Here is a 26661-nt window from a genome sequence, read left to right as displayed (position 1 = left end):
AATCTGATATTCTTAGAAATAAAAAAAAAATATTAGTTGTTCTTACTTTAGATTTCTTCAATTACATTAAACTGAAATGAAAATCAAATATAAAAATATAAATCATTATATTTTCCTTAATTTTTAATTTAATAATTTTGTGTTTTCTAACAAAAAATCATTGTTAGTGGTTTTTTTAATTCAAAACCAACAAAATATACTAAAATTTAAAATATAGTTTTAGAATAAAAAGATATTACATTTATTATATCCAGTAAAAAATAAAATTTCAAATATTTTATAACATTAAAATATATTTTGATATAAAATTATTTTAGTGTAAAATCACCTTTCTGTAGGGCGGCCAACCCCTAGTATTTTATAATATACCAAACTAGAATGATGATTTAGCTGAAAAGACAAACAAAAGAAAACTCAATTTTTATAAACATTAATTAGTTTTACGGGAAAAATAGACGGAAGAAAAGCATGCTAAGGGTGTTTTCCCCATTTAACATTGAACTTTGAAGGTTTTCCATCATCCTCAAAGTAAACTCCATCGTTTTTAGCGATCGATGAAAGTAATCCTTTATTACATGGAGGTTTTGAAAAGTCTATTCTAAACAAAACACTATAACGATCCGTTTGAGGTCCTTGTTTAAACATCACACATATCCAAGATCTTGCTTTTCCCGCACGGGCTTCATATTGTTGTTTCTCATTAAATTTTACAACTCCGCGTCGCATACTAGGATATGAACAGTGATATATCAGAGTCTGACCAGGAGCGATTTTGTTTTGAACTTCTACCATTCGACTGTTGCATACTAACGGTAGCGCTTCACCCAATCCAATATACATAGCAGCAACAGTAACTGACACAAAAAGTATGAAATTCTTCATTTTTCTTTTGAACAAAAGAATATTTTGAATTAGTATGAATATAAAACATCAAAAAGTGTAGTATTTAAACACAAAAAAGTAGCATCGCAAACGTATTTTCGCTTAGCTATAAATAACTTTATGGCTTTATCTAAATTTAAGCACAAACATAAACCAATTACTTCTATGGCCACAAAAAAAGAATCCAATGTCGAAAAGCAAGGTTGGCCGATAAAATTAAACTATATAAATTAGAGAAAATTACATATTTATTTACTAATTAGTTACATGCTTATTGACAAAATAATTAATCATAACTGATATTTATTACAATATTAACATCTCTCTTATTAAAACATAAACATTCTCTTGTACATGATTTTTTTTGTATAACTTTACATTAAGTACACACTTCTCTCGTACTCTTTTCATTAAATAAACCAAAAGTAAACCAAGCAACCCTCCTAAATTTTCACCCTCTTAAATTTTCAGGGATATCCAAATATGATCACTTTCCACTTACATTTTGTATCCCTAGAATATCTCTCAATTCATGTCTGATGGGTTCTTCAATCTTATGACTGAATTGAATCGAAGATTTTTTGAAATTTATATGTCCATCCGATACCGCTTCGTATTCTTTTAAAATCTTGAATATTTTTTTGGCACTCCTCGTTTTGTGCTTTATAAAAGAAGAGATTATTGTCTGTAAAGAACATATGAAAAATTGAAGGGCATGCCATTGCAATCTTTATGCCAAAATTGAGGGGCAGACTCTTGCAACTTTTATGCTTGTCAATTTTTTTGCTCTCTCAACCTTTTTAATATTGGCTACCAGTGCTTTCATACACATAATAAATAAATAAAGAGATAAGAAATTCTCCTGTCGTAGTTTCCTCTGTAGAATTATGTGTACCTTTGGTTGACCAGTCAATAAAACTCCGTACTGTACCGAAGAAGTATTTTCCACCATTAATTGTGCCCAATGATGATCAAAACTTACACTACAAAATATATGAGTATTGATAGCCGTTTGCGGTAGCACCAATTCACCAACTGCTACCAAAAGTATCAAAATTGGATCACAATTAAATTCGCCCTAAGATAGAATTTCATTAAGCGGGAAGCCAAAAATCACTACTATAGCTGAATTTTTATTTTAAAACCAACACTTAGCCATTTTTTTGGATTTTCCAAACTTCTTACCAAAAAAAAAAAAAACTCTTTTTCATTAGGGTTGTTATCTCTCTCGAGTCTCTTCTCTGCGTTTCCCCTTTGTTCGATCTCGAGCTCCGTCGTCTCCACTCACCCGCGATTGAACACGGTGGCGTCTGTTGTCCACTCTCGAACCTCACCGCCGTGTAACTGCTCATCAATCCGCCGTGCTCTGCTTCACACCGCAACACGATAGCACCTGCTCCAAGTCAAGCTTCTCTGGCGCCACAGCAGGGGCGAAGCCAGAAGAATTATTTAATGGGTGCATTATTAGTGATAAAAAAAAAAATCTACATGCAATGGGTTTTGAACTCAGGACACTATGGGTGCAAACCCCGTTTTTTACCAATTGATCCACTGAAACTATAATAACTTTAGGTGTAACATTTCAAATATCAATAAATAAGGGGGTGCACGTGCCACCACACCTCTAAACGTGGCTTCGCCCCTGCGCCACAGCCGGCATCTATCAACACTAGCTCTGTTCTTTTCGAAGACGCGGACGCAGCTGCTTGCGGCAACATAAACATTAAGTAGTTTTACGAAGTTATAAGCCGGACATGATACTGGTGGGGGCAATCCAAAAGCTTTGATATTTTCGATCTATAAAGGACCTTCACCGTTGGATCGTTATAGTATTTTGGTGAGAACAAGCTTTTCAAATCTTCCATGTAAGAAAGGATTACTCTCATTTGTTGCTAAAAATGATGGACTTTACATTGAGGAAAATGGAAACACTGCGAAGTTTGTGAGTAAATGGCAAAAACTTCCTTAGCGTGCTTTTCTTCCTTCTGTTTTCCTGTAAAACTACTTAATGTTTATGAAATTTGAGTTTTCTTTTGTTTGTCTTTTCAGCTAAATTATCATTCCAGTTTGGTATTAGAAGATATATGTACCAAAATATTGTAATAAAAATGTATCTCATGTAATAATATTTACGTAATGATTGGATCTCGATCGTATTAGAAGCTACGCGTGTGTGTAGAAAGCTACGCGAGTGTGTAAATGAACTAACGATTGGACTCGATCACACTCACTTTCAGTTTACCATTAGATTATCTGTGCAAAAAGTGAAATTGAACGGCTTTTGCTTGTTCTGTAATCAACAATCATGTTTCTTTTCTTTTGTTATGGCACCTCAATAACAATAGACTTATGGAATAAAATCAAATACTACCAAAAAAAAAGTAAACAGATAAAATTTGTTTGGACTGTTGTCAAAAAAAAAAATTTGTTTGGACAAAAAGTATTAAATATATTTTTGAGAGAACAAAAAAAAACTATTTGCTACAGAATTAAAGGAAGAAATTTTATTTGAATAATGTGAAATATAACCTGAGATTGCGGTAGGATTTGACATCCGAAACTTGTTTGCTAGCTATAGTAAATAATAAGGTAACTAGGTAGAGATCTTCGTCTTGCGCGGACTGAAAGTATCGGAAAATAATTTAATTTACTTAGCATTTTTGTGCATAGTTTGAAGAATACATTAATTAACAACATGTGTAATATGTGCATTGTTTGAGCTCTGTGCATTGGTCTGAGCTCGGTGCATTTTTTTCTCTGTTGATCTTAAATATTAACTACCTAAGTTACATTCTATTCAAAATAATGAAAATCGTTTCTTCAGAAAACATTTATAGTATGTGAAGTTCAATAATAAGCATAAAATACGTTTTGAAGACTTAAATTGTTATATTTATATGCACATTTTGGGGATATTAAAAGATGGACCATGGCTTGTGGTACATTTAATGGTCAGAAGAGATGATGGGTTTTTGATATGAAGAACAAATTATTACAACTCAGTGTTTCTAAATCTTGTTATCTTCAGTTTCATGTTTGTGTTTGTTTTAGTCAATCATGTTTGTCCATTTCTCCAGTTCAGATTCCACATTTCCACTGAACCTGTAGAGATGGACATTTTTATTTACACAGGAAAAGCATGAACAGATATATGAGCAATCAGAAGAGTTCTCGAAGGAGCTTAAGTTAAACGTCCTTGAGATATTAACAGACCAAGAGTGGCTTCTTCCAATTCAAAGGTTAGCATCGGAATTTCTAAGTTGTTGTTTAATTGTTTTGGGACTGATTCAAGCACACTAGCTATGTCCTAGAAATAACTCGTGAGGCTAAAACTAAACAAATACGTTCACAGTGTTAAACTTACAAAAAAAATATGTAGAAAACTTCATATAAAAACCTTAACACAAACTCTGAACATAATTTCTGTAAGAAGACATAATATAGTGAATCACAAATTAAAATGTGACAAGAATACAAAATATATAGGAAGAATCACAAATTAAAACGTAGAAAGAATATATATAACTAAAAGAACCACACTCGTAAGCAACCATTTTTGTTATAACGAATCACAAATTTCTTATATGTTGTATTTTAATACGAATTTTATTCTAAAGTAAAAATTGACAATGAAAAAAATTGAAAAGCTAAATAAGGTCAATCTAGTTAGTGACAATATTATACGGGAAATTAACAAAAATACCACATTCTTAATACCTTTTTATTCTCACTTCTTAAAAAAAAAAGAAAAAAACACTTAATTCTAAGGTTAACTAATCTATACTAAGAGTTTAGAATTGAGAGGTGTGGTAGGTTTTAAGAATATGGAATTTAAGATTCTAATAAATATATAAATAAATACTTATTTTTTTTTAATTTTTTATGTTAATTAAATATAGTTAACTCATATAAGTTAACATAAATATATATATATATGTTAACTAATATCGAGCTCCATAAACTTCGTTATTTATTTAAAGATTTTCAATCATATGGCCAAGATTAACCAATCAACCATCATCATAGCTGAAATTTTTTTATTAGAATTTAGTTCAGAAGATGCTGATAAAAAAATTACACCTTGGTATCTCTTGGTAAAAGACTTTCATGATAATAACAATATTATCACATTTCATAGCGCGATATATATCTTCAAATAGTTCTACTTGTCCAGCTCATAATGTTGCTTGTATTTCAATTTCACTATATAGAATAGAGTTTTTGTAGAAATAAAAAGAAAAAAAAACTGAAATTGCTTAATTGAATTGGACTAATAATTCTTAGAGAAAAGTGCTACAGTTATTTATAGAAAATTACCTCCTTAACAATTAAGTTAGAGTAACTCTTCGGAGAACGGTTGTAGTCTGACTATGAACATCAGCTTTTTCATATTATTGATATACTAATTACACATCTGTAACAAAAAAAATTATATATATGTATATAAATGCATGAATATTATCATCTAATTAATAGTTTTTTGTATCTTTAAGTTGAGCAAAATCTATGTAGTTGAAATCAAATTTTTTTCACAATAATACAACACAATCACAGCCTCAGCCTGACAAGTGCAAGGTGCCTAAGTTCGTTGGTAGATTGGAAACTAAACCCATTTTCGCGGTCGAGACATGTACCCCTGACAGCTGCAGTGAAGATAGGGACTTGAGATGTAGGAAGATGGTACTCAAGTCAACTATATTTGTGGTGTTTTTATAGCTTATGTCCATATCTATGACACCCTTGAGTTGTGATAAGAAGAAACCAAAGTCTACTGACATCCCCGTGTTGTAATAAGAAAGGTCAAGGCTGTAAAGATTGACTAAGCTTAAAATGGATATTGGGAGAGACCCTTTGAAATGGTTATTGCCAAGTGATAACCTTTCTAGCTTAGATGGTGAAGAGATATTCCCAAACTCAAGAATGGCATTGAGTTGATTATCTTTCAAATCGATGTAAGTCAAAGAAGGGGTGTTGAAGAGAGTAGAAGGGAGAGTTCCAGTGAAAATGTTTTCACTTGCTTCAAAGGTCTCTAAGTTGCAAAGTGCACTTATGTTAGGAGGAAGTGTACCTGTGAAATGATTGTTGACCAGTGATAACTCTGACAACTTTGTGAGATTGAGTAATGCATGGAAGAGGAAAGTTACCACTAAGCTTATTGGAAACAAGACTTAAGGTAGTAAGTTGATTAAGATTGGCAAAGGAAGGTGGGATTTGGCCACTAAGTCTATTAGAAGAAATGACTAAAGAGGTAAGATGGAGGAGATTTCCAAATGAAGAAGGGATATGACCATTGAAAAAATTAGATGAAAGGTCAAGAGTGGATAGGTTAGTTAAGTTTCCAAGTGAAGATGAAATCTGTCCATGTAAATTGCAAAACCCAAGTTTCAAAGTAGTCAAGTGTTTAAGGTTGTTGATGGAGACAGGTAAGTTACCTAGGGATATCCAAGAGAGGTCCAAGAAAACAAGAGAGTTATTTCTATATTAAACTCTGGAAGAGATCCTACCATATCTTGATTTCCTTGCAAGTTAATGGATTGTATAGTAGGAATCATAAAAAAGACTGCTTGGTAATTTACCAAACAAGTTACATTCATCAAGAGAGAGTGATTTGAGAGAGGATAGTTTTGAGATATTTGGAGGAATTTCTGAAGAAATGTCTACAAGACCTAGGTTAAGCTCCTCTAGGTTTGTCAAATTCTGGGAAAGATTGTTAAGAAATGACTTTTGAGCTGATAATGAGTTAGAAGAGAGGTCAAGAGACACCAACTTGGTTAGATGAAGAAGCTCTGTTGGAACTGTACCAGACGACAAAGTGTTTGAGAGGTTGAGTAATGTTAACTCCTTGAGTGTACCGAGCTGGCTAGGTATCTCAGAAGAGACGAGATCGTTGTAAGCAAGATTGAGAACACGGAGCCTTTGCAGTTTAAAAAGACTGCTTTTGGAACTTAGTTTGCCATGGAAGCAACTGGAACTTAGGTCTAGCTCGACCACTTCACCAGACTTGGCATGGCACGTGTGATACCGTCCCATGAACAACAATCACTCTTGCTGCTCCACGAGTTCGTCTTGGGATAAGAAAAACTAGAAAAAACAGCATCGTCAAGATTCCGAATCTCAAACTCATTCACGAACTCCAAAAGGGCATTCTTTTCGTCGGGTCGGCACAAGTGCCGTGTAGGAGAAGCAAACGTGTTAAGAATGTTTAAAACGAAGAGGAAACAGATTGAACGAAAAAGAAAGCTCATTCTATGAATACTTTTGGAAACAAAGTATTCAAAGTAGTGAAAATGTAATAGTTTAGCACTACAAGAAAACATCGGGATACTGAGGGAAAAAATCGTCGGTATGTCGTCGGAATAACGCTATTCCGAGGACATACCGACGAAAAAAGTCCTCGGAAATAACTCCTCGGAAATTCATAATTCCTCGGAATTCCGTCGGAATTTTCCGACGGAATTCCGAGGAAACAAAATTCCGAGGATACTCCGAGGACACGAAGTTCGTCGGAAGCTTCCTCGGAAAATACCGAGGGAATTCCGATGGTCCAATCCTCGGAAGTTTCGACGAAATATTCCTCGGAATGTTTATCGGAAAATACCGAGGAACAAATGTTCCTCGGACTTTTCCGAGGAACTTTCTTCCCTCGGAATTTTCCGAGGGAGTGGTGTTTCTCGGAAAATTCCGAGGAACTTTTTCCCTCAGAAAATTCCGAGGAACTTAAAGTTCGTCGGAATTTGCCGAGGGGAGAAAGTTCCTCGGAATTTTCCGAGGAACCCCTTTCCCTCGGAATTTTGAAAAAAATTATTTTTTTAAAAAATTTATTTTTTTTTAAAATTAATTTTATTTTTAAAAATTAAAATTTTTAAAATTTAAAATTAAAATTGAATAAAACATAAAATAAAACATAGTAGATAATATTCAAATTTAAATAAAACATTCAGAGTTTTTGGAAAAAAAAAAAAACTACGGGTCTTGAATGTTCGGGAACGTCTCGTTCGGGTACATCCTCTTCATCATCTCCATCATCTGCTCGTTCAGCCTCTTCTGGGTCTCATAGCCCGCCTGTTGAGCTGCCATCTGAGTCTCCAACGCAGATATCCGATCATCCTTGTCCTTCAGCTGAGCCGTAAGAACTTCTGGATCAACATACGCATGTGGTGCAGAAGAAGGAGCAGCCGACCGGGAGCGACGACCCAAACCGACCAAACGTCCCTTTTTCTTTGGAACCGACTGAAATATAAATAACCAAGTTTAGATAATTTAAATTGATGATAAAATAAAAATCAAGAAATAATTAAATTGAACTTTTAAAAAAAAAAACTTACCGATTCAACGATTTCGTTGATTCGAACCCGAGACAAGTTGGTCGAGGCCGTCGAATCGTCATCATCGGTTTGAAGCTGAGACACTTCGTCATACACCTGAGTTTGGACCAGGTCGACCACGTCCCTCACAAGACCATCATCAATCTGGCCGGTCTTCTTGTTGGTATACACCCTTTTCATAAGGGCGAGATCATCAACTGGGTGGCCTTCATTTTCTTCCGCCTTGAAAAAAAATAAATTAGACAAACATTAGAAATTTGAAAATGCAAAAAAATAAAATTCTGAAACTTAAATAATTGAAGAAAAAGCGGTTGAGCTTACCATGCGATCCGCCAGAGTGGCAATAGATTGAGCACCCAAGTTATGCTTGTAGATGCCCTTTCCTTTACGGTCGCTCCTGCGGTTGTTGGAGTTGGTGGAAGAAGTTTCTTTCGTCTCTTCTTTATCCCAATGCGCACACAACTCCTTCCAGACCGTGTCGTTCATCGACTTTGGGACCTTTTAATTTAAAAAAAAAAAGTTTAATAATTTTAAAAATAGTTTAATAAATTAAAAATTGTTAATAAATTAAAAACTACCTTGTTTACTTCCCACTTCTTCTTCCACTCGTACATCTCCTTCCCATAGTTGTCCATAACTTTATGGACAAAATGGTGATAGATAGAGAGCGTATCATCGGCATTCCAGTTGAATTCTTGCTGAAATAGTTTAAAAATAGTTTTTAAGCACAAAAATATAATAGTTTAATAATTACAAAAATCGTCGTTTTAATAAATAAAAAATAGTTTAATAATTAAAAAAATAATTTAATAATTACAAAAATAAGTTTTAATAATATTTAAAATGTCTAATAAATATAGAAATTAGTTTAATAATTACAAAAATAAGTTTTAATAATATTTAAAATGTCTAATAAATATAGAAAATAGTTTAATAATTACAAAAAATAGTTTTAATAATATAAAAAATATAATTTAAAAATTAGAATACTTACCGCAAACTGCTGAAACCACAGATGCTGCTTCTCGACAGGGAAGTGAGTGAAAGTCGGATGTCCGCTGTCGAGGGCCGAGTACATCATACGGTTGATCCATGCGCTGATCCCATTCCCGGATCGGTTGAACCTAATAAAAAAAATAAATTATTAATAAAAAAATAGTTTAAATAAAAAATAGTTTAAAAAATAAAAGTTTAAATTACCATGTTTGACCATGTCCATGTGGATACTCAGTGAGATAGGGAAGATGGTCACGACCGGGCTGTCGAACCAACTCCGCAACCCTCATCACTCCCAGAGGACCGGGTGCAGCAGCGGGACCAGGAGCGGGTGCAGCAGCGGGAGCGGGAGCAGCAGGAGCGAGTAATGGAGAGGGAGATGTATGGTATGAGCTGTGGGGCGAAACGGAATCCTGAACATGGCTGGAAGAACCCCGAGACTGGCTCCCCATACCACCCCGGCTACGACGCTGGCGAGGCCGGATCTGATCATCATTAGACCTGTAAATTAAAAAAATAGTTTAAAAATTTAAAAATAGTTTAAATAAATCCCAAAAACATAATAATTACGAAAAATAGTTTTAAAAATGTTTAAAATGTTAAATAATTACAAAAATAGTTTTCATAATATTAAAAATGTTTAATAAATATAGAAATTTATATTTTACATATAAAATACAAAAAAAATGTTTTTAAATATTATATAAATGATTTTTAATCTTAAAAAAAGTTTTATAGATTTTAAAAATGTTTAATAAATATATAAATGAATTTTAAATGTAAAAAATAGATTTTATATACAAAAAACGTTTTCAATATATATATATAATTTCAAATTCGATTTTTATAACCACAAAATTAATAAAAACTAAAATCTACCATTCACCCTAACAAAATCTATAAATCTACCATTCACCCTAACAAAATCTATAAATCTCATTCCAAAATCATCAAATCTACTTAAAAACCATACAAATCTAACCTAAAAGAGTGGGATAGGGTTCTTACATGATTATGGGGAGGATTAGGAAAACCTATCTGTCCTCGGAATTTCCTCGGAATTTTCCTTTAAAAAAAAAAAAAAAAAAAGGTCGACGCTAGTCTGTTTCCGAGTCGTCATCACCAGATGAATCTGAATCTGGATCTTGGTGAAACTCTCCAATCACTGGTTCATCCTCTACGTGAACGGCGGCTTCTTCTCCGAAGTCGGTTAAATCGACTACAAGGCCAACTCCACCTAAATCTTCTGCTGCACTTAAGTTGCCGGCTGTGCTTGGTTGTAGTGGGTCTTCCAGCTCAGAACTTCCCTGAACTCGGCCTCTCGGGTTGAGTCTTGTAACAGTAACCCATGGATCATCTCTGTTCCTTACCCGGGGGTACTTGATATAACAAACCTGATCGGCCTGAGAAGCAAGAATGAAAGGATCATAATATTGCAGCTTCCGTCTTGAATTTACTGATGTAACACCAAATGCATCTGTTCTCACACCTCGATCTGGAGTGTTGTCGTGCCAGTCACAATAGAAAACAGTACAGCGCAATCCAACCATGCCCAAATACTTGATTTCCAAAATCTCATTTATGTGTCCGTAGTATACATCATCTCCTGATGCAGAACAAACACCAGCATCGTAAGTCGTACTCGAACGTCTCCTCTTCTGAGTTGTGAATGCATATCCTCGAGTACAAAATCTCGGATATGACTTCACAACAAAGTTTGGTCCAACGACCATCTCGCGTATCCAATCGTCAAATGTTTCACCTCTTGCCAAACCATCACTCACATAAGTAAACATCCATCCACCAAATTCTCTCTGCTTCATTTCTTCTAGTTCGTCCTCTGTGGCGTATCTATATTCGAACCGCTTTTCTGCCATGAAAATCCTTTCATATTGAAGAACATCTTCGCAGTTGGTGAGTAAATATGTTTGCAAATGACTGCGCTCCTGATCAGTAAGTCGACGGTCCTTTGGTTTTCCGCTAAGTCGTCCAACGTCTGTGAAAATGTCTGGAACCTTCCAATGATATGTTGCCCGTTCGCCTCTATCATCATGCCGAGCAGGTCTTCTGTTTTTGGTCTGAACTTCTGCTGGAAAGTAGTACTCGGCAAAGTTTGAAGTTTCTTCATTGATCATCTGTGCGACTATAGACCCTTCCACCCTACTTAAATTTTTCACCATCTTCTTCAAATGGAACATATACCGCTCATACAGATACATCCATCTATACTGCACAGGACCACCAAGTTCCAATTCTCTTACCAGGTGAATAACAAGATGCTCCATAACATCAAAAAATGAGGGAGGAAATATCTTCTCAAGGTTGCACTGAATCACAACTATGTTAGTCTTCAAATTTTCAATACCTTCAAGCGTCACTGATCTTGTGCATAAATCGCGGAAGAAACCACTTATCCCTGCAATTGCTTCATGAACATTTCGTGGTAATAGTTCCTTGAAGGCAAACGGAAGGAGGCGCTGCATCATTACATGGCAATCATGGCTTTTCAAGCCAGTAAACTTTCCTTCCTTTCTGTCGATACAGTTACGCAAATTAGATGCGTAACCGTCTGGAAATTCCACATCGTTTGAAATCCAGTCAAAGAACGCATCCTTTCCCGCTGCATCAAGTCGGTATATGGGAAAAGGAGCCCTACCACTCTCATCAACATGAAGTTCTGAACGATCACATATATCGACTAAATCGAGTCTTGACTTCAAATTATCCTTTGTTTTACCTTGAACATTAAGGATCGTGTTCATGAGATTGTCAAAAAAGTTCTTCTCAATATGCATGACATCTAAATTATGCCTTAGTAGATGATCCTCCCAGTATGGCAGATCCCAAAAAATACTTTTTTTGTGCCAGTTATGTAGGTTTCCAACACCATCTACCGGAAAACGCTCATGTCCACCGACGTCTGGCGTCCTTTCTGCACCAAAATCTCTAAGTTGTGTCTTCAAATCTTTCCCACGAATTTCCGGAGGTGGACTGTCAAACACCCTCTTGTTCTTCGTAAACAAATTCCTACTTCTACGATATGGATGATCTGGTGGTAGAAATCTCCTGTGACAGTCAAACCAACACGTTTTCCTTCCGTGTTTTAGTTGGAAAGCATCAGTGTTATCTTGACAATATGGACATGATAGCCTTCCATGCGTTGTCCATCCAGATAACATACCATATGCTGGAAAATCACTTATTGTCCACATTAGTACTGCCCGCATTTGAAAGTTTTCTTTACACGAAACATCGTATGTTTCAGCACCTTGAGCCCATAGTTGTTGCAACTCATATATTAGTGGCTGAAGAAACACATCAAGTGATCTCTTAGGATGCTCTGGTCCGGGAACGAGAATCGAGAGAAACAAAAACTCTCGTCGCAAGCACAAGTTTGGGGGTAGGTTGTATGGTGTAAGAATGACTGGCCATAGAGAATACTGTCTTCCACTCTTGCCAAACGGGCTGAAACCATCAGTACATAATCCAAGGTAGACATTTCTTCTCTCATACGCAAAGTCGGGATACTTTGATTGGAAATGCTTCCACGCTTTTGCATCTGAAGGATGTCTGATCTCACCATCTGTTGAGTGCTCCGCATGCCATCTCATTGGTTGCGCTGTGCGTTCAGACAGATACAGCCTCTGCAACCTTTCCGTCAAAGGCAAATACCACATCCTTTTATATGGTACTGGAACTCTTCCACTCGTATCTTTATAACGAGGCTTCCCACAAAATTTGCATGAAACCCGCTGTTCATCCGCCCTCCAATAAATCATGCAGTTGTCTCTGCATACATCTATTACCTGATACGATAAACCAAGACCAGCTACAAGTTTCTGAACCTCGTAGTATGAGCAAGGAGCTACATTATCTTCGGGTAGAATACCTTTTACATAATCAGCAATCGCATCCACACAGTCTTCAGCCAAATTATAATCCGTCTTAATGCCCATCAATCTTGTAGCAGATGATAAAGCTGAATGACCATCTCTGCAACCTTCGTACAATGGTTGCTTTCCAGCATCCAACATATCATAAAATCTCCTAGCTTCGGCATTGGGTAAATCTTCCCCTCTAAAATGATCATTTACCATCTGCTCAGTACCTACACCGTAATCTACATCCGTTCTAATTGGATCTTCTAATCTAACCGCTGGCTGAGGTTCGCTAGTACTACCAAGTTCATAATCAGTTTCTCCATGATGATACCAAATTTTGTAACTTCGTGTAAACCCACTCAAATATAAATGAGTCCAAACATCCCATTCTTTAATAACTTTTTTATTTTTACAATTAGAGCAAGGACATCTTAACATACCTGTTTTTGCTTCCGGTTGTCGGTGAACTAACCCCATGAATTCGGTTATACCTTGTTGGTATTCTTCCGTAAGCAATCTCGTGTTCGGATCCAAATGAGGTCGATCGATCCAAGAACGAAAATAATTTGAAGAAGACATGTTTTTTATGAATCAAATTCGTGTGTAAAGAAAGTGAGAGGGAGGATGAAGATATGGTGTGAATGAAGAGGAAGAGGGGTGCTTGTATTTATAGTTGAAATCCTGCCGACGGTCCGAGGAAATTCCGACGGAATTCCGATGCAAACGGCTAGTTCGTCGGAATTTCCTCGGAATTTTTAAAATCCCCCAACGGCTCTCCAACGGCTCTCTAACGTCTATAATATTTCCTCGGAATTCATCGGTTTTTTCCGAGGAATACTAGTTTCCTCGGTATTCCGTCGGAATATTCCGACGAAATGAATTTTCCTCGGAATTCCGTCGGAATATTCCGACGGAATTCCGAGGAAACAAAATTTTGTGTTTCCTCGGAATTGCCTCGGAAATGCCTCGGTATATTCCGAGGAATTCATTTTCCGTCGGAACGTCCGTCAGAATACCGCTGTTTTCTTGTAGTGGTGTGGATCTCTAGTCTCTGCGTATGTATGTATATATATACAAAAGGCTTAAGCTCTTTTCCTTGACGTTGCATGAAATGCTCTTTGACTTTTTACAGATAAATGTTTTACATGCCATGAGCTCCATCAGCATTATCTGAAGTGTCATTTTGCACAGAAATAATTGATTTTCTTGCATGGTTTGTGTGTTTCCATTTTATAAATAGTATGTTTTGTCGCTCTCTACTAAATTGTAACCCAAAACAAAAGGTGTGGACTGTCTTTGTAAAAGCGGCAATGCTAGGACACACATGTTTTTTGTGAAATGAACAAGAGGAAAAGACATGGAACCATGTGTGAATGAAGCTCATGAGTTTCCACCTCTTTAAATATCTTGGGAGAAGACAAGTAATGTGATGGTGAAACTTCGTGAAAGTGTGTCTATATAAAGATATGAATGCTATTATATGTCTTTATCTGTGAATAGCTTCTTGCCGTTATTTCATCAAATATCAACAATTCTCTCAAATAGTTTTTTTTTCAAGTTTTTGTCACAAAAATAACTTTAAAAAAAATACCAAAATAGACTTTATATTTTGAAAATTTTAATATTTATTTTTTCATTTTTTAATTGAAATCATATCTTCAAAACTCCATCCCTTAACTCTAAGCCCTAAATTTAGATTAATTAACCCTAGAGTATAAATATACTTTTACTCTTTAATAAAAAAAATTTGGTCATGTTCCTTTTTAAAAGCTATTTTTGTGACAAAAACTTAAAAAGACTAACTCGATTTTATTCTAAATGGAATCAAAAATAATTTGTGGTTCAGTATTAAATGGACCAATCTAAAACCTTATATTTAAAATCAAAAGCTTAAGTGAATAGCAAGTTAGCAATACATATTATTATTTATGAAAATATTCTACATATAAATTAAAGAATGGTCTAAAACATATAAATAAATGAAAATAAAATATTAATCAGTTACTATAATTGAGTTGTGTTATAAAATGTATATATGTGCATAAATTTTTTACAAGATTATTGTTATAAGTTCTTAAAAGTTAATTGTTATGTTCATTTTGTTTCGATAACATTTTATTTATTTTCCTATGCTCAAGTAGATGAAGAAATCATATAGTAAGGTCCCTGTGAAGTAATTGTCTGATAGGTCAATGATTTGCAGCTGCCGAAACCAAGAAGGTCCTTGTGGATTATATTGTAACGGCCCATGAAACTCGTTTGCCCTGAGGATCAGGACTTGTAGGCAGGTCCGGTCTGGAATAATTGTGGACTGGAAGCCCAAAACAATTTAGGACCTATTACATAATAAAAATTGATGAAAGTAGTTGGCTGACTTTGAACCAGTAACTCCAGACATACAAATTATAACTTTAAACCAACTGCTCTACCGGAGACTTTGAGAAATTGATGGCCGAAAATTTACATATTCTGAACAGGGCCGGAAGCCAATGCTTCTTTGGCTTGTACCCAGGGCCGGTACTGCTTGTAGGTTGTTTAGGGACTGCAACCAGAATGGGAAAGTGTCGTTGAATCGATTGTGTTCCACGTTTAGAACCTCCAGAGCAGAGCAGCTAATCAAAGATCTTGGAAGTTTCCCCACGAAATGGTTGTGACCAAGATTGAGTGACCTCAGACTGGTGGCGTTCTTGAATATATATCTGGTAGGCTTCCAGTGAAAGTGAAGTGATTATCACCAATGTCTAAAACTGAGAGAGACTTGGCAGTGAGATTCCAAAAACACTCCGGAGCTGATCAGCTAAATCAATAGTTCCCAGAGAGGGTATGGTGAAGAAGAGAGTAGAAGGGATAGTTCCAAAGAAAGAGTTTTGGCGTGCTTCGAAATTTTCCAAGCTGGAGAGTGAACTGATATTTGGAGGAAGAATCCCTGTGAACTGATTGTAAGAGAGTGATAGATATGTCAGCTTTGTAAGATTGAGTAGTGCGATGGGAAAGTTACCGCTAAGCTTATTGGAATCAACATCTAAGCTGGTCAACTGGTTCAAACGTCCAAAAGAAGGTGTGGGAGTTTCACCACCAGAAGTGTTACCAGAGAGGTGGATATTGGCTAAACGAGAAAGGTTTCCAAGTGAAGAAGGAATCAAGCCACTGAAATTGTAGTCGTGGAGTCTCAAAACATTCAGATGCTTGAGGTTACTGATAGAATTAATCTTTAGCCTGAAAAGGCTGCTACTCGAATTAATCTCTCCCTCAAGGGAATTCACACCAAGGTCTAGCCCGATCACTACCCCCGACGTGTTATCCGAAAAGATTGTTTGAACCCGTTCTTTAACTCTAGAAGAGCATCCCTCTGGTCTTAAAGGCACAGATGGATCCTCAGATGCGCCTACAAAATCTGCAATAAAGAGGAGAAAAAAGAGAGAGTGATACTCACTGAGTTCCAAGAGCCTTCCATCTTTCTCTACAGTGTAAACTAAGGTCAGTGACTGAGTTTTGTAGAGATTAAGAACCCCATCCCAATACTGTTTTTAATAGGAAAATGTATAAGTTATGCTTCTACCAATTTATGCAAGGAAGGAAACAGATTGCTATCCAAATGCTATGGTTGTGCAGTGCTCATACTAATATCAATTAGGCAATGCATAAAGAGAATTATCGTGTTATAATTGCATGGGAAGATATCAGTACGTTGATTTGGCCTTAGAGATTTATTCATGTGACCAAATAGTAATAACATTGATTCTTTAGTCATTACATTTGGTCGTTGATCAAAAAAAAAAAATCATTACATTTGGTCATTTCACAAACTGTGCTCTCTTCTCCATCAAACCCATTTCACATAGAAATATCTTCTGTTTACATTTGGTCAACGTGGACATTTCTACAGCAGTTTTCAGTGCAAAACTTCTCATCAAGAAGAACAAAGAACCAAGACGTGGTGCTTCCAAACCGAATTATTATTATTTTATTTTATTTTTTTGGTTAGACCAGTTAAATAGCGACTAACACTAACCTTGTGTTTGTGTTTTGTCCCAAACAAAAAAAACTAAGCTTGTGTAATGAATGTGATGTATAGTATGTTGTGTTATAAACGTTCCGGAAATTAACAGAATGTTTTCAATCTATGTAACATTATGATTTAGTCACCGAGTGAATTAACGAGCAGAGACCCATATTAGCAAAAACATATCGAAATCATTGGGAAAATATTACTTATATTAAACAAGAGAAACTTTCGTTGGGATATTTCGTCGAACACCTTAAGTACTAACTTAACAAAGCAACTACACCTAATCAAACCAAGTAGATTGCTCATTGAAGAACCAATCAAGCTCTTTCGCCACGGATTCTCCTCGCGAGCTGGATATCCTTCGGCATGATCGTAACCCTCTTAGCGTGAATCGCGCAGAGATTCGTGTCTTCAAACAACCCAACGAGGTAAGCCTCTGCAGCCTCTTGTAAAGCAGCCACAGCGCTGCTCTGGAACCTCAGATCCGTCTTGAAATCCTGAGCGATCTCGCGGACCAGACGCTGGAAGGGGAGCTTGCGGATGAGAAGCTCGGTGCTCTTCTGGTACTTCCGGATCTCCCTCAACGCCACCGTTCCGGGACGGAACCTGTGCGGCTTCTTCACTCCTCCGGTGGCCGGAGCTGATTTCCTCGCCGCTTTGGTCGCGAGCTGCTTCCTCGGGGCTTTGCCTCCGGTTGATTTCCTGGCGGTTTGCTTGGTACGAGCCATAACGAAATCAGATGGTTAATGTGAATGTGAGATTTGATTGTGAGGAATGAAGAAGAAGATGAGTTGCTTTTATTATGAGTTTTGTTTAACTTTAGTCCGTTGGATTCGGAAGTGCTATCTACGGCTGATATTTTTAAGATGTCGATCTGCGTGTTCTCTTGTTAACCAATTAAAACAGGCCACGTCATGTTAAGCATCTTAACCCATCCGCGTGATGTTACTATGGACCAATTAAAATCATCGTGGCAAGACCCCACGGGACCTTTACCGCTTACTTCCAAAGAGTTTAAAAGTTTTTCGCGCCACTCTGAAATTTGGGCCATGAAATTATTTCAAAAAGATGAGTATATACAACATAATAATGGTCTCATGTGCGATGAGTTCATAAGAAATACGACATACTCTCTCCATTTCATAATGTTACATATTTTAGAAAAATAATTTGTTTCAAAATGATTTTTTTTATTTATTTACAATGCGTATTTTATCAATTAGTAATGATTAATTGCAAGTTTCAAAAAAACTCAATTGTGTTTGGATTAGAACTATGTGAAAAAGATAATTACAAAAATTATGCATATATAAATAAAATTTAATATATTTTATTAATATGTGTGACAAGTTTAAAATGTGTATTATTCTGAAACATATGAAGTATTTATTTATACGAGCCTCTAGACCAACTATTTATTTAAAACAATTTGTAAGAGCAAAATTAACGTAATAATGTGCCTTCTGAGAGCATCTGGACTAATATTGTGTTGGATCCTAACCCACCCTCCGGCCACCCTCCAACAGGTCTTAGCTCTAAAGTTGATATGGATGTTGTTTGCAGCCAGAGGGTCTTTGTGGGTTTCGTGGATAAGATTAAATAGGATTGGATCCGCCAATTTCTCAGAGCTGCAACCTCGTCGAGGAGACAGTTGGATATGGAAGAAGTTATGCAAGCTAAGATCAAATGCCAGACTTTATTGTATGAGAGGTGCGCCGGGGATCACAACTGGCTTTTGGCATGATAATTGGACGGATCTTGGTCCCTTGATTCATCTCACTGGTGAGCGGGCCCGGCAGTCTCGGGTATGCATAAAGACGTGAAAGTGGCAGATGCAATAGTAAACGGTGAGTGGTGGTTGAGTGCTTCTCGTAGCAGGAATTTCGTCATCACCTTGCTAAAACAGTGCCTCCCATCGCCTGATCCTATTGTGCAGTCATCTACTGATGACACTTACTTTTGGAAAGTGGGAAATGATTCCCCTTCAAACCGCTTCTCTACAGCAAATACATGGATTGCTCTTCACCATGCTAGACCTTCAATCTTTTGGCACTCGCATATATGGTTTAAAGGTAGAGTCCCAAAACATGCATTTATCTCATGGCTAGTTGCTTGGAACAGACTAGCAACGAAGGATAGATTGAGAAGATGGGGACTCAATATTTCATCGAGCTGTTTGCTTTGCTAAAGAGCTGATGAATGCAGGCAACACTTGTTTTTTTACTGTGTCTTTAGTGCTGAGGTAAGGAATTACTTTTGTTCCCAACTCAACTTGGTGCCTCCGGTATTGTTTGATGATTGTTTGCGATGGTTAAAGGCTCCCATTTTGGATGCTAATAGCCTTCTCATTATCAAACTGATCTTTCAAGCGGCCATTTATTCGATACGGAAGGAACCCGACTTCATATAAGTATTTGTAGACCTGCTCAAGCTATTATTCAGGATGTGAAGAAGACTCGATCCAATTAATTGGTCAGATGCTGTTAACATAAAGTAAAGCTATGAATCAATGAATATGATATCATTTCAGGCAAAACCCATAGTGTGTTTAGATTTGTAGAACACGAAACAAGTCAATTTATCTGTATGTGAACTGTGTAATTGATAACACATTGAATCATATCCAAGTAGAAGAAGATTTGTGCCTCTCACGATAAAGAAGACGAAGACATTTCGATGAATCAAACCATAAAAATTTAACCACTGATATTTGATTTGTACTTATAGCAAGATCTTATAAAGCCATGTTTATGAAATCAAAATTTGGAAATCAGATCATTATATGTGCATAACAGCAAAACAGAAACTTGATTTCTTCTGATTTATTCATAGATTGCAAGTTGATAACATCTGAAAAGGATTTAAATCTTTGAAATCTGTATGAAATTGTCAGTTTCATGCTTGGTGAAACCAAATGAAAACCTACAAACCTAAATAAACGAAGAAATGGTAAAGAGACAAAAACGTATTGATATTACTAATAACTTTTTCCTATCCTAAATGAAAGTTAACGTAGAGTTTGTTTTATTTGGTACTAGGTTTCTGTCCGCACTTGCGGGTTTAATAATTTTACAAAAATCTATAGATAGATATTTTATGAATTAAAAACATTAGAATAACTTATTTTTATGATGTTGAAATATTTACTAATTAATTAAATATTAAAAAAATTATATACGATAAATTTTAATTATTTTAATAAAATATATTCTATTACGTAAAATAAATTTAAAACATTTATATATACATAAAACTATATTCATGGATTTATGTTAATTTTTAAAATAATATGATGTAAAATATTTTTGGATAACATAATATAGAATCTTTTAGATAATGATGATTATCAGACTAATGAAATTCAATTCTAATTAATGGGTAAGTAATTATATATTAACAAATATATTCTAATTGTTTATTAAGGGTAATAAGAATTTTAATGCTTTAACTTTTAACATGAGGAAGAAAAACTACTTTGAAAATAATATTATAATATATTTTTTTATTTATTTATAACTTTTCAGAAATTACCACAACGAGTGATTTTGATTGTCCTAAAACTTTATCTAAAAAGATTGATAATTCATTTTATCTTATGTGATATATATATATATATATAATAGGGTCGGGTTAATATTACTAAACCAAATATAATATAAACGTATATATAATACATTAACTCTGATATTATTAAAGTAAATATAATATAAATTTAACTATGATATTATCGCAATAAGTTTTTTATTATCCTCAGGATAGTAATAAATTATAAGCTAAATTACTAAAATGATCAATTAAAATTAATTAATAACTAGATCTCGACCCGCGCAACCGCGTGGATTTTGTTTTCATTTATTTGTATATAAATATTTTGTTTTCAATTATAAATCGGTATATATTATAATATATATGTGTCTATCAATTTTTAAAACCTAATAAGTTTACTGTATATTTTTTTCATTGAATAGATTGTTTCAAACTTTCACATGTATATGTATCTTCTTCTATATATATATTTTCAGAATATTATTTTCATTATTAAACTCGTAACTATATATATAAAGATTAGTAAAATATTGTTTTATTGTCATATTCAAAGATATTGTAACATTTCACAAATTTAGAAAGTTTTTTTAAAATTAAACTTTTCGCTTCATTGATTTATATTATCGAGTAAATAATTAAACATTAATTTTTGTTTAATTTTTAAAATAAACTATATAGTTTAATTTTTTTTCATTTGTTTAAGATAGTAAAGATTAATCATTGTTAGATAATATGATTTTTGTTATTTAAAAAAAATATTTATAATTTTAAATGTTAACATCGACAAATATTTAAATATTTAGCATATAGGGGTATAGTATTACAACATTAAATTATATATATTTAATTTATACTATCTATAAATCTAATGGATCATCTATTATTTAAATTCAATTATTGATAGCCCAATAAAAATTTCTCGTAAACCCAAAATTTAAATGATAAGATTATATATTAAATGTAATATGAGATTTTAGAAATATGTCCATTAGGTACATTTTTAAAAAAAATCATACATGAATCAAGGTTGTGACTTATGTTTTAATATATAAGATTGAACATAAAATATGACTAAACCTAAATTATAGAGAACATGACAAATCATCACATTCACTTTCTCAAAGTATATATTAAGCCATAAGATATATATATACATAGGCCATTATGTTTTTAGGCCGGCCCAATTTAAATTAAATTTTTAGTAAACTATTATATAGTGTTTTACACACAAAAAGGCCATTGTAATTTCACTTTTGTGTAATTGTTTTAATTTTTTGATAAAAGAAATATTATTTTAAAAATTGACTCCCTTGCTTAAATGTTGTATATATGTATATATATATATATATATTTGTTTTACTTCAATTCAATTGTTTGAATAATATATCAAATGCTAAAACCATCCATAAAGTGGAATACACATATATCAAGTAAAAAAATAAACTTTTTAAACTAATTATCCTCTAATATTATACCTAACATCTATTTAATTATAACAATACAAAACTAGAATATAAGTTACTAATTAGTATATTATTAATATGAAATTTATAACTAATATATACAAAGTAAATTTAAAAGTTTGCTAAAAATATTATTTTATACTTTAAATTTTCTCTCTTTCTACTTTAAATTTCCTTTATTTCTACTTTAAATTTCTTTCATTTTAATTTTAAAAGAATTATATTTTTTTGGTAAGTGTTACAAGTGTTAAAACTATTTAAATTATAAATCAATGTGTGACTCATATAAAAGTGCAAACTAGCTTATCATAACCAGTTTAAAATGTGTATACGCAAGTACTCTAAAATGACAAATATACCTAATGTCTAGAAGATTGATTTGCAGATGAACTACTTATTTGGTCCTTTTGTTCTGGTACCATTAATTTCATTGGTCGATGAACCATTTACCTGGTTTCCTTGAGAGTTTTTGTTTGATTACAACAAAAAATACTATTGATTTTTAAACAATAAATATATAATGATTTATCAAACAATAAAACAAATAGATAAATGAAATTATAAAATAAACAAATTGAAGAAACCTTGTAGTTTGTGATTCTGTTAAAGCTCGTGACTAAATACTAGTTGCTTATGTATGTCCACGCATTCAACATTTTCACGATCTTTAGTCAGTAAACAAGAACAAAGAAATATATATTGACATGCAAGTACAAATTTGATCGGGATGGAATGCACAAATAAAAGATTAATTAGAAAAATAAAATTTTCGTCATTGGTAGAAAAACAACTGACTACAACGAAATGGTTTACAAATCTTTTACATCGGTATAACAACAACTTTATGAGAAAACATGTTAGGTATAGTCCACTACAAATACGTTTTCACCAACCATTTCACTTTTACTCAGACATTCGTCGTTGAATAATTATAAAGATGATCCTTGTAAAATACTCGTTATTTTACAACTGAGTTAAGACGAATCACGAAATTTCACTCTAGTGATCTAGTCGTAGAGTCGTCGTAAAATTACATGTGTTTTAGGTAATAATATCCTTGTAAATTTATTTGTACTTTACGATGAATTTGTTTTTCCACGTAATTTACTCGTTACTTACGACAACCAATATTTCTCGTAAATGCTTCTAGTTATGCGGGTGTTTTCTTATAGTGTTTATATATTATATCATATACATTATCGGTCTGGAACAAGGCAAATGAACTGGTCGCTTAGGACATCAATTCTAGTTGTATGTAAAATATTATGGAAAAAATTATATAAGAATACAAACTTTATTTGAGTGTAAAACATTATGAAGATAGAAAAAATGTCAGCTGTGACATATATCACATGTTACATACGTTTTGTTTGAACTTCACAAAGCCATTTTTACCTTCTTTGCCAATATTAACATGTCTCAAATATAGACTCCTTCTTTATCGGTGTTCCATCAACCAATCTCTCAAGAATCTTCCTTCTCCCTCTCTCCTTTGCTCTCCCTCTTGCCAAACTTAAAAAGTTTCTATCTATTCCCAACTGAATCAAAACAAACTGATTCGGTTGTCAATTTGAATAATCACACAGAAAAACCATTAACAAAATCACCATTTTGGCAAAACTCTTATTACAGTTGCTCAAGAATTTGCAATTGCATGTTGAACAAAATCTTTGTTATATATTGTTTAGGTGTTGATTCTAATAGAGATGTTATCTTTTCGAATCCCATCTATCCGAACCCAACCTACGGCGTTTGCAGCTAAAATAACAGACACCACAAAGACCGTGGCACAACTCAAATCAGCTGCAACCCCCACGCCTCATAGCACAGTCACGTGCGGTTATCAAGCTCACGTGGCGGGTTTCTTTCGAAACATAACTGTTTTATGGTCCAAGAATCTCATGAACCATTCCCTTACCGTCATGGTCTCGAGTTTAGACAATGACATGAACTATTGCTGCAAGATTGATCTCGTGAAGCCATGGCAGTTCTGGAGCAAGAGAGGATCAAAGTCATTCGACGTAGAAGGAAACTTTGTGGAAGTCTTCTGGGATCTAAGGGCGGCGAAGTTGTCAGGAAACGGTAGCCCCGAGCCGATGTCAGATTATTACGTGGCAATAGTTTCTGATGAAGAGGTTGTTTTGTTATTGGGAGATTTAAAGCACAAGGCTTACAAGCGGACTAAGTCAAGACCCGCGTTGGTCGAAGGGTATATATATTTCAAGAAAGAGAGCATATTTGGGAAGAAAACTTTTTCAACTCGAGCAAGATTCGACGAGCAGAGAAAAGAACATGAAGTGGTGGTGGAGAGCTCACACGGTGGAGATGATCCAGAGATGTGGATAAGCGTGGACGGGATCGTGATCATGCACGTGAAGAATCTGCAGTGGAAGTTTAGGGGGAACCAGATGGTGTTGGTGGACAAAACTCATGTGATGGTGTACTACGATGTGCATGATTGGTTGTTTGAAGTTCAGAGTCGACGGCAAGTTCAGGGTTGTTTGTGTTTAAGCCTGTGGCGGTTGGAGGGATGGTAGATGAGTATTTTAGCGATGCGGAGGAAGGAGACAGCGGAGGAGGGAGTAGTCCTTTGAGTCGATACAACTCGGCATCAAGTGGTTATGGGACATTAAATGACTTTTGTTTGTTTCTGTATGCTTGGAAAGTTGTGTGAGAAATATTTATACCATAGCAAATTTGATAGTGCTTTTTTAATTTACTTATCTTATGTTAAGTTATTTGATAACCTATATAGATTTGGGGTCGAGACCAGACTAGTTTTCAAGATTTGTCATTTAAGAGGTCTTGAATAGCTAAGAGGAATTACAACAATGTTGAAAGATAGTGAACCTTGATTTCTAACTACCAAAACAATTTTCTAACCATGGGAAGAAAAACCAATGCATGGGCCTCATGTTCTTGGTTAGGTAGAGTAGAAAGAAAGATTATGATTTTTCAGCTTAGAGATTATAGAGCTGCTGATCTGCATTAATTAACATGATGTAAGTTGAACCATCAATACTTGGTTTCCAAAATTTTAAGAGTTATTATATATGTAGCATGACTTTCAAATTGTCCATTTTTTTAATTAAAATATTTATAACCTTTTGAATTTTAGTTCTGCCCATGAGTTGGAACACAAATCTTTCAATCTTTGCCAATCAAAACAAATATAATCATTTGTGCGACCGTTGGAAATTTAACATGTCTGATTTTTTTTCCCAAAAAACTTACCGTAACAATTAGCCAATCAGGGGCCAGACCTATACATAGCAACTAAGTCATGGCATAGAAGTATTGGACTGAATGAGTTTATTAGAGTGTATAAAACAGTATTTATACTGTGTACAAGAGGTATATACTAGGGATTACATAATGACTCAAACACCCTTATATACATATGTCCTACAAGAAGTTAGGACCATCAAATGTAGGAAAGACTTGTAAAGATATACACTTCATCTCTAGTGAAATGCCACTGTATTGGTTGAATCAATAGCATGGTGCGCATTATATAACACATGCATTGTTTATCGTTAAAAGGGGAAAGAGCAGACAATTATTTTAAAGTAGATACCGACACTGCGTGTCAGTGGTTACAGATTACATCAAAATATCTTTCTGTGTAGACGTATCTACATAAATATCTCCACTTTTAGGCAAAAGATATTTGTTCATGTGAGTGTGAAAAAAAAAAAAAACACACACACAACAGATATTTTGGTTGTGCAAGGTCAAAGCAAAGACCACAGTGTTGTAATGAAAGCGTAAAAGTATCTAAAAGGAGCATAAAAGAGGTTGGCGTGTACACTCCACATCGCGAGTATGACTCTTTTTCCCTACACGAAAGCGCGTGAGATAACACACCTAAAATATCTGTGGGGTCCTCGAAAAATGAGACTTTTTGCACTTTTCCCCATAAATTTTTAATAGTTCTATCTTATGTCACATGCCTACATGTCCCATTGAGGACAACCCAACCCATTGTCTATCTATCCATCTCTCTTTACCCTCTTTCACACGCAGACACAAAATCACTTCTCTTCTCAAGCCTTCTCAAGCTTCTTTGTGTTGAAAACGTTGTTGTTTCTGCTTCAAAGATACTCAGACGATCTCTGTTACGTGGTCCTTGTTATCTTACAACCCTAGCGTTTTATTTGAGTGTGATTCTTTTTTGGCTGATCTAGAATGGATCTATGTTGGTGTTCTCTATGGTTCTTTCTGGTTGATAATTTGAAGCTTGAGCTAATCTTCTGTGATTTTTTTGGTTTCTCTGTTTTGTTTTGATTACAAGCAGTCTCTGTTCTGTTTTGCTATGTTTTGTTCTGTTTTGCTATGTTTTGCTCTGTTTTGCTCTGTTTTACTCTGTTTTGCTCTGTTTTGTTTCGTTTGCTTTTTGTTTATAGAAAGTTACAACCTTTATTAACAAATATTCAAAAGACTGAATCTTTCTTATATTTCTGGACTAGCTTTTGTATACCAAGTTTGAATCTTTACTTTTATATAATTATAATGTATCTAAGTCAAGAGGACTAACATAAACGGTTTTAATTTTTTTA

At 34.4% G+C, this 26661-nt stretch overlaps 2 protein-coding genes and 1 pseudogene across 2 annotated transcripts; 1 reads left to right on the top strand and 2 right to left on the bottom strand.

The window, feature by feature from the left end:
• Window positions 1-5438: 5438 nt before the first annotated feature.
• On the bottom strand, window positions 5439-6912 carry LOC125585071 (receptor-like protein 32). The gene is made up of 2 exons (XM_048753444.1): window positions 6471-6912; window positions 5439-5950 (listed from the first exon to the last, which is right to left on the bottom strand). The coding sequence occupies exons 1-2, from the start codon at window positions 6910-6912 to the stop codon at window positions 5439-5441; spliced, it is 954 nt and encodes a 317-aa protein (XP_048609401.1).
• A 10366-nt stretch (window positions 6913-17278) lies between these two features.
• LOC125580626 (histone H3.2) lies at window positions 17279-17877 on the bottom strand. The gene has a single exon (XM_048745411.1). The coding sequence runs from the start codon at window positions 17819-17821 to the stop codon at window positions 17411-17413; it is 411 nt and encodes a 136-aa protein (XP_048601368.1). The 5' UTR covers window positions 17822-17877; the 3' UTR covers window positions 17279-17410.
• A 5198-nt stretch (window positions 17878-23075) lies between these two features.
• Window positions 23076-24933, top strand: LOC106428118 (annotated as a pseudogene).
• Window positions 24934-26661: the final 1728 nt, after the last annotated feature.

The sequence above is a fragment of the Brassica napus genome, chromosome A2 (genome assembly GCF_020379485.1).
Source record: "Brassica napus cultivar Da-Ae chromosome A2, Da-Ae, whole genome shotgun sequence".
Taxonomy (NCBI): domain Eukaryota; kingdom Viridiplantae; phylum Streptophyta; class Magnoliopsida; order Brassicales; family Brassicaceae; genus Brassica; species Brassica napus.
Note: the sequence above shows the minus strand (reverse complement) of the source record. Positions and strands in the feature narration are given on the sequence as shown.

What these genes read in the sequence shown, in the direction of transcription:
- LOC125585071 (XM_048753444.1), bottom strand. Translation starts at nt 6,912, where the DNA reads ATGGGACGGTATCACACGTGCCATGCCAAGTCTGGTGAAGTGGTCGAG. An exon ending in ATCACTCTCTCTTGATGAAT is followed by an intron (nt 5,951 to 6,470) that starts GTAACTTGTTTG and finishes ATCATTTCACAG; the next exon opens with GTACACTTCCTCCTAACATA.
- LOC125580626 (XM_048745411.1), bottom strand. Translation starts at nt 17,821, where the DNA reads ATGGCTCGTACCAAGCAAACCGCCAGGAAATCAACCGGAGGCAAAGCC.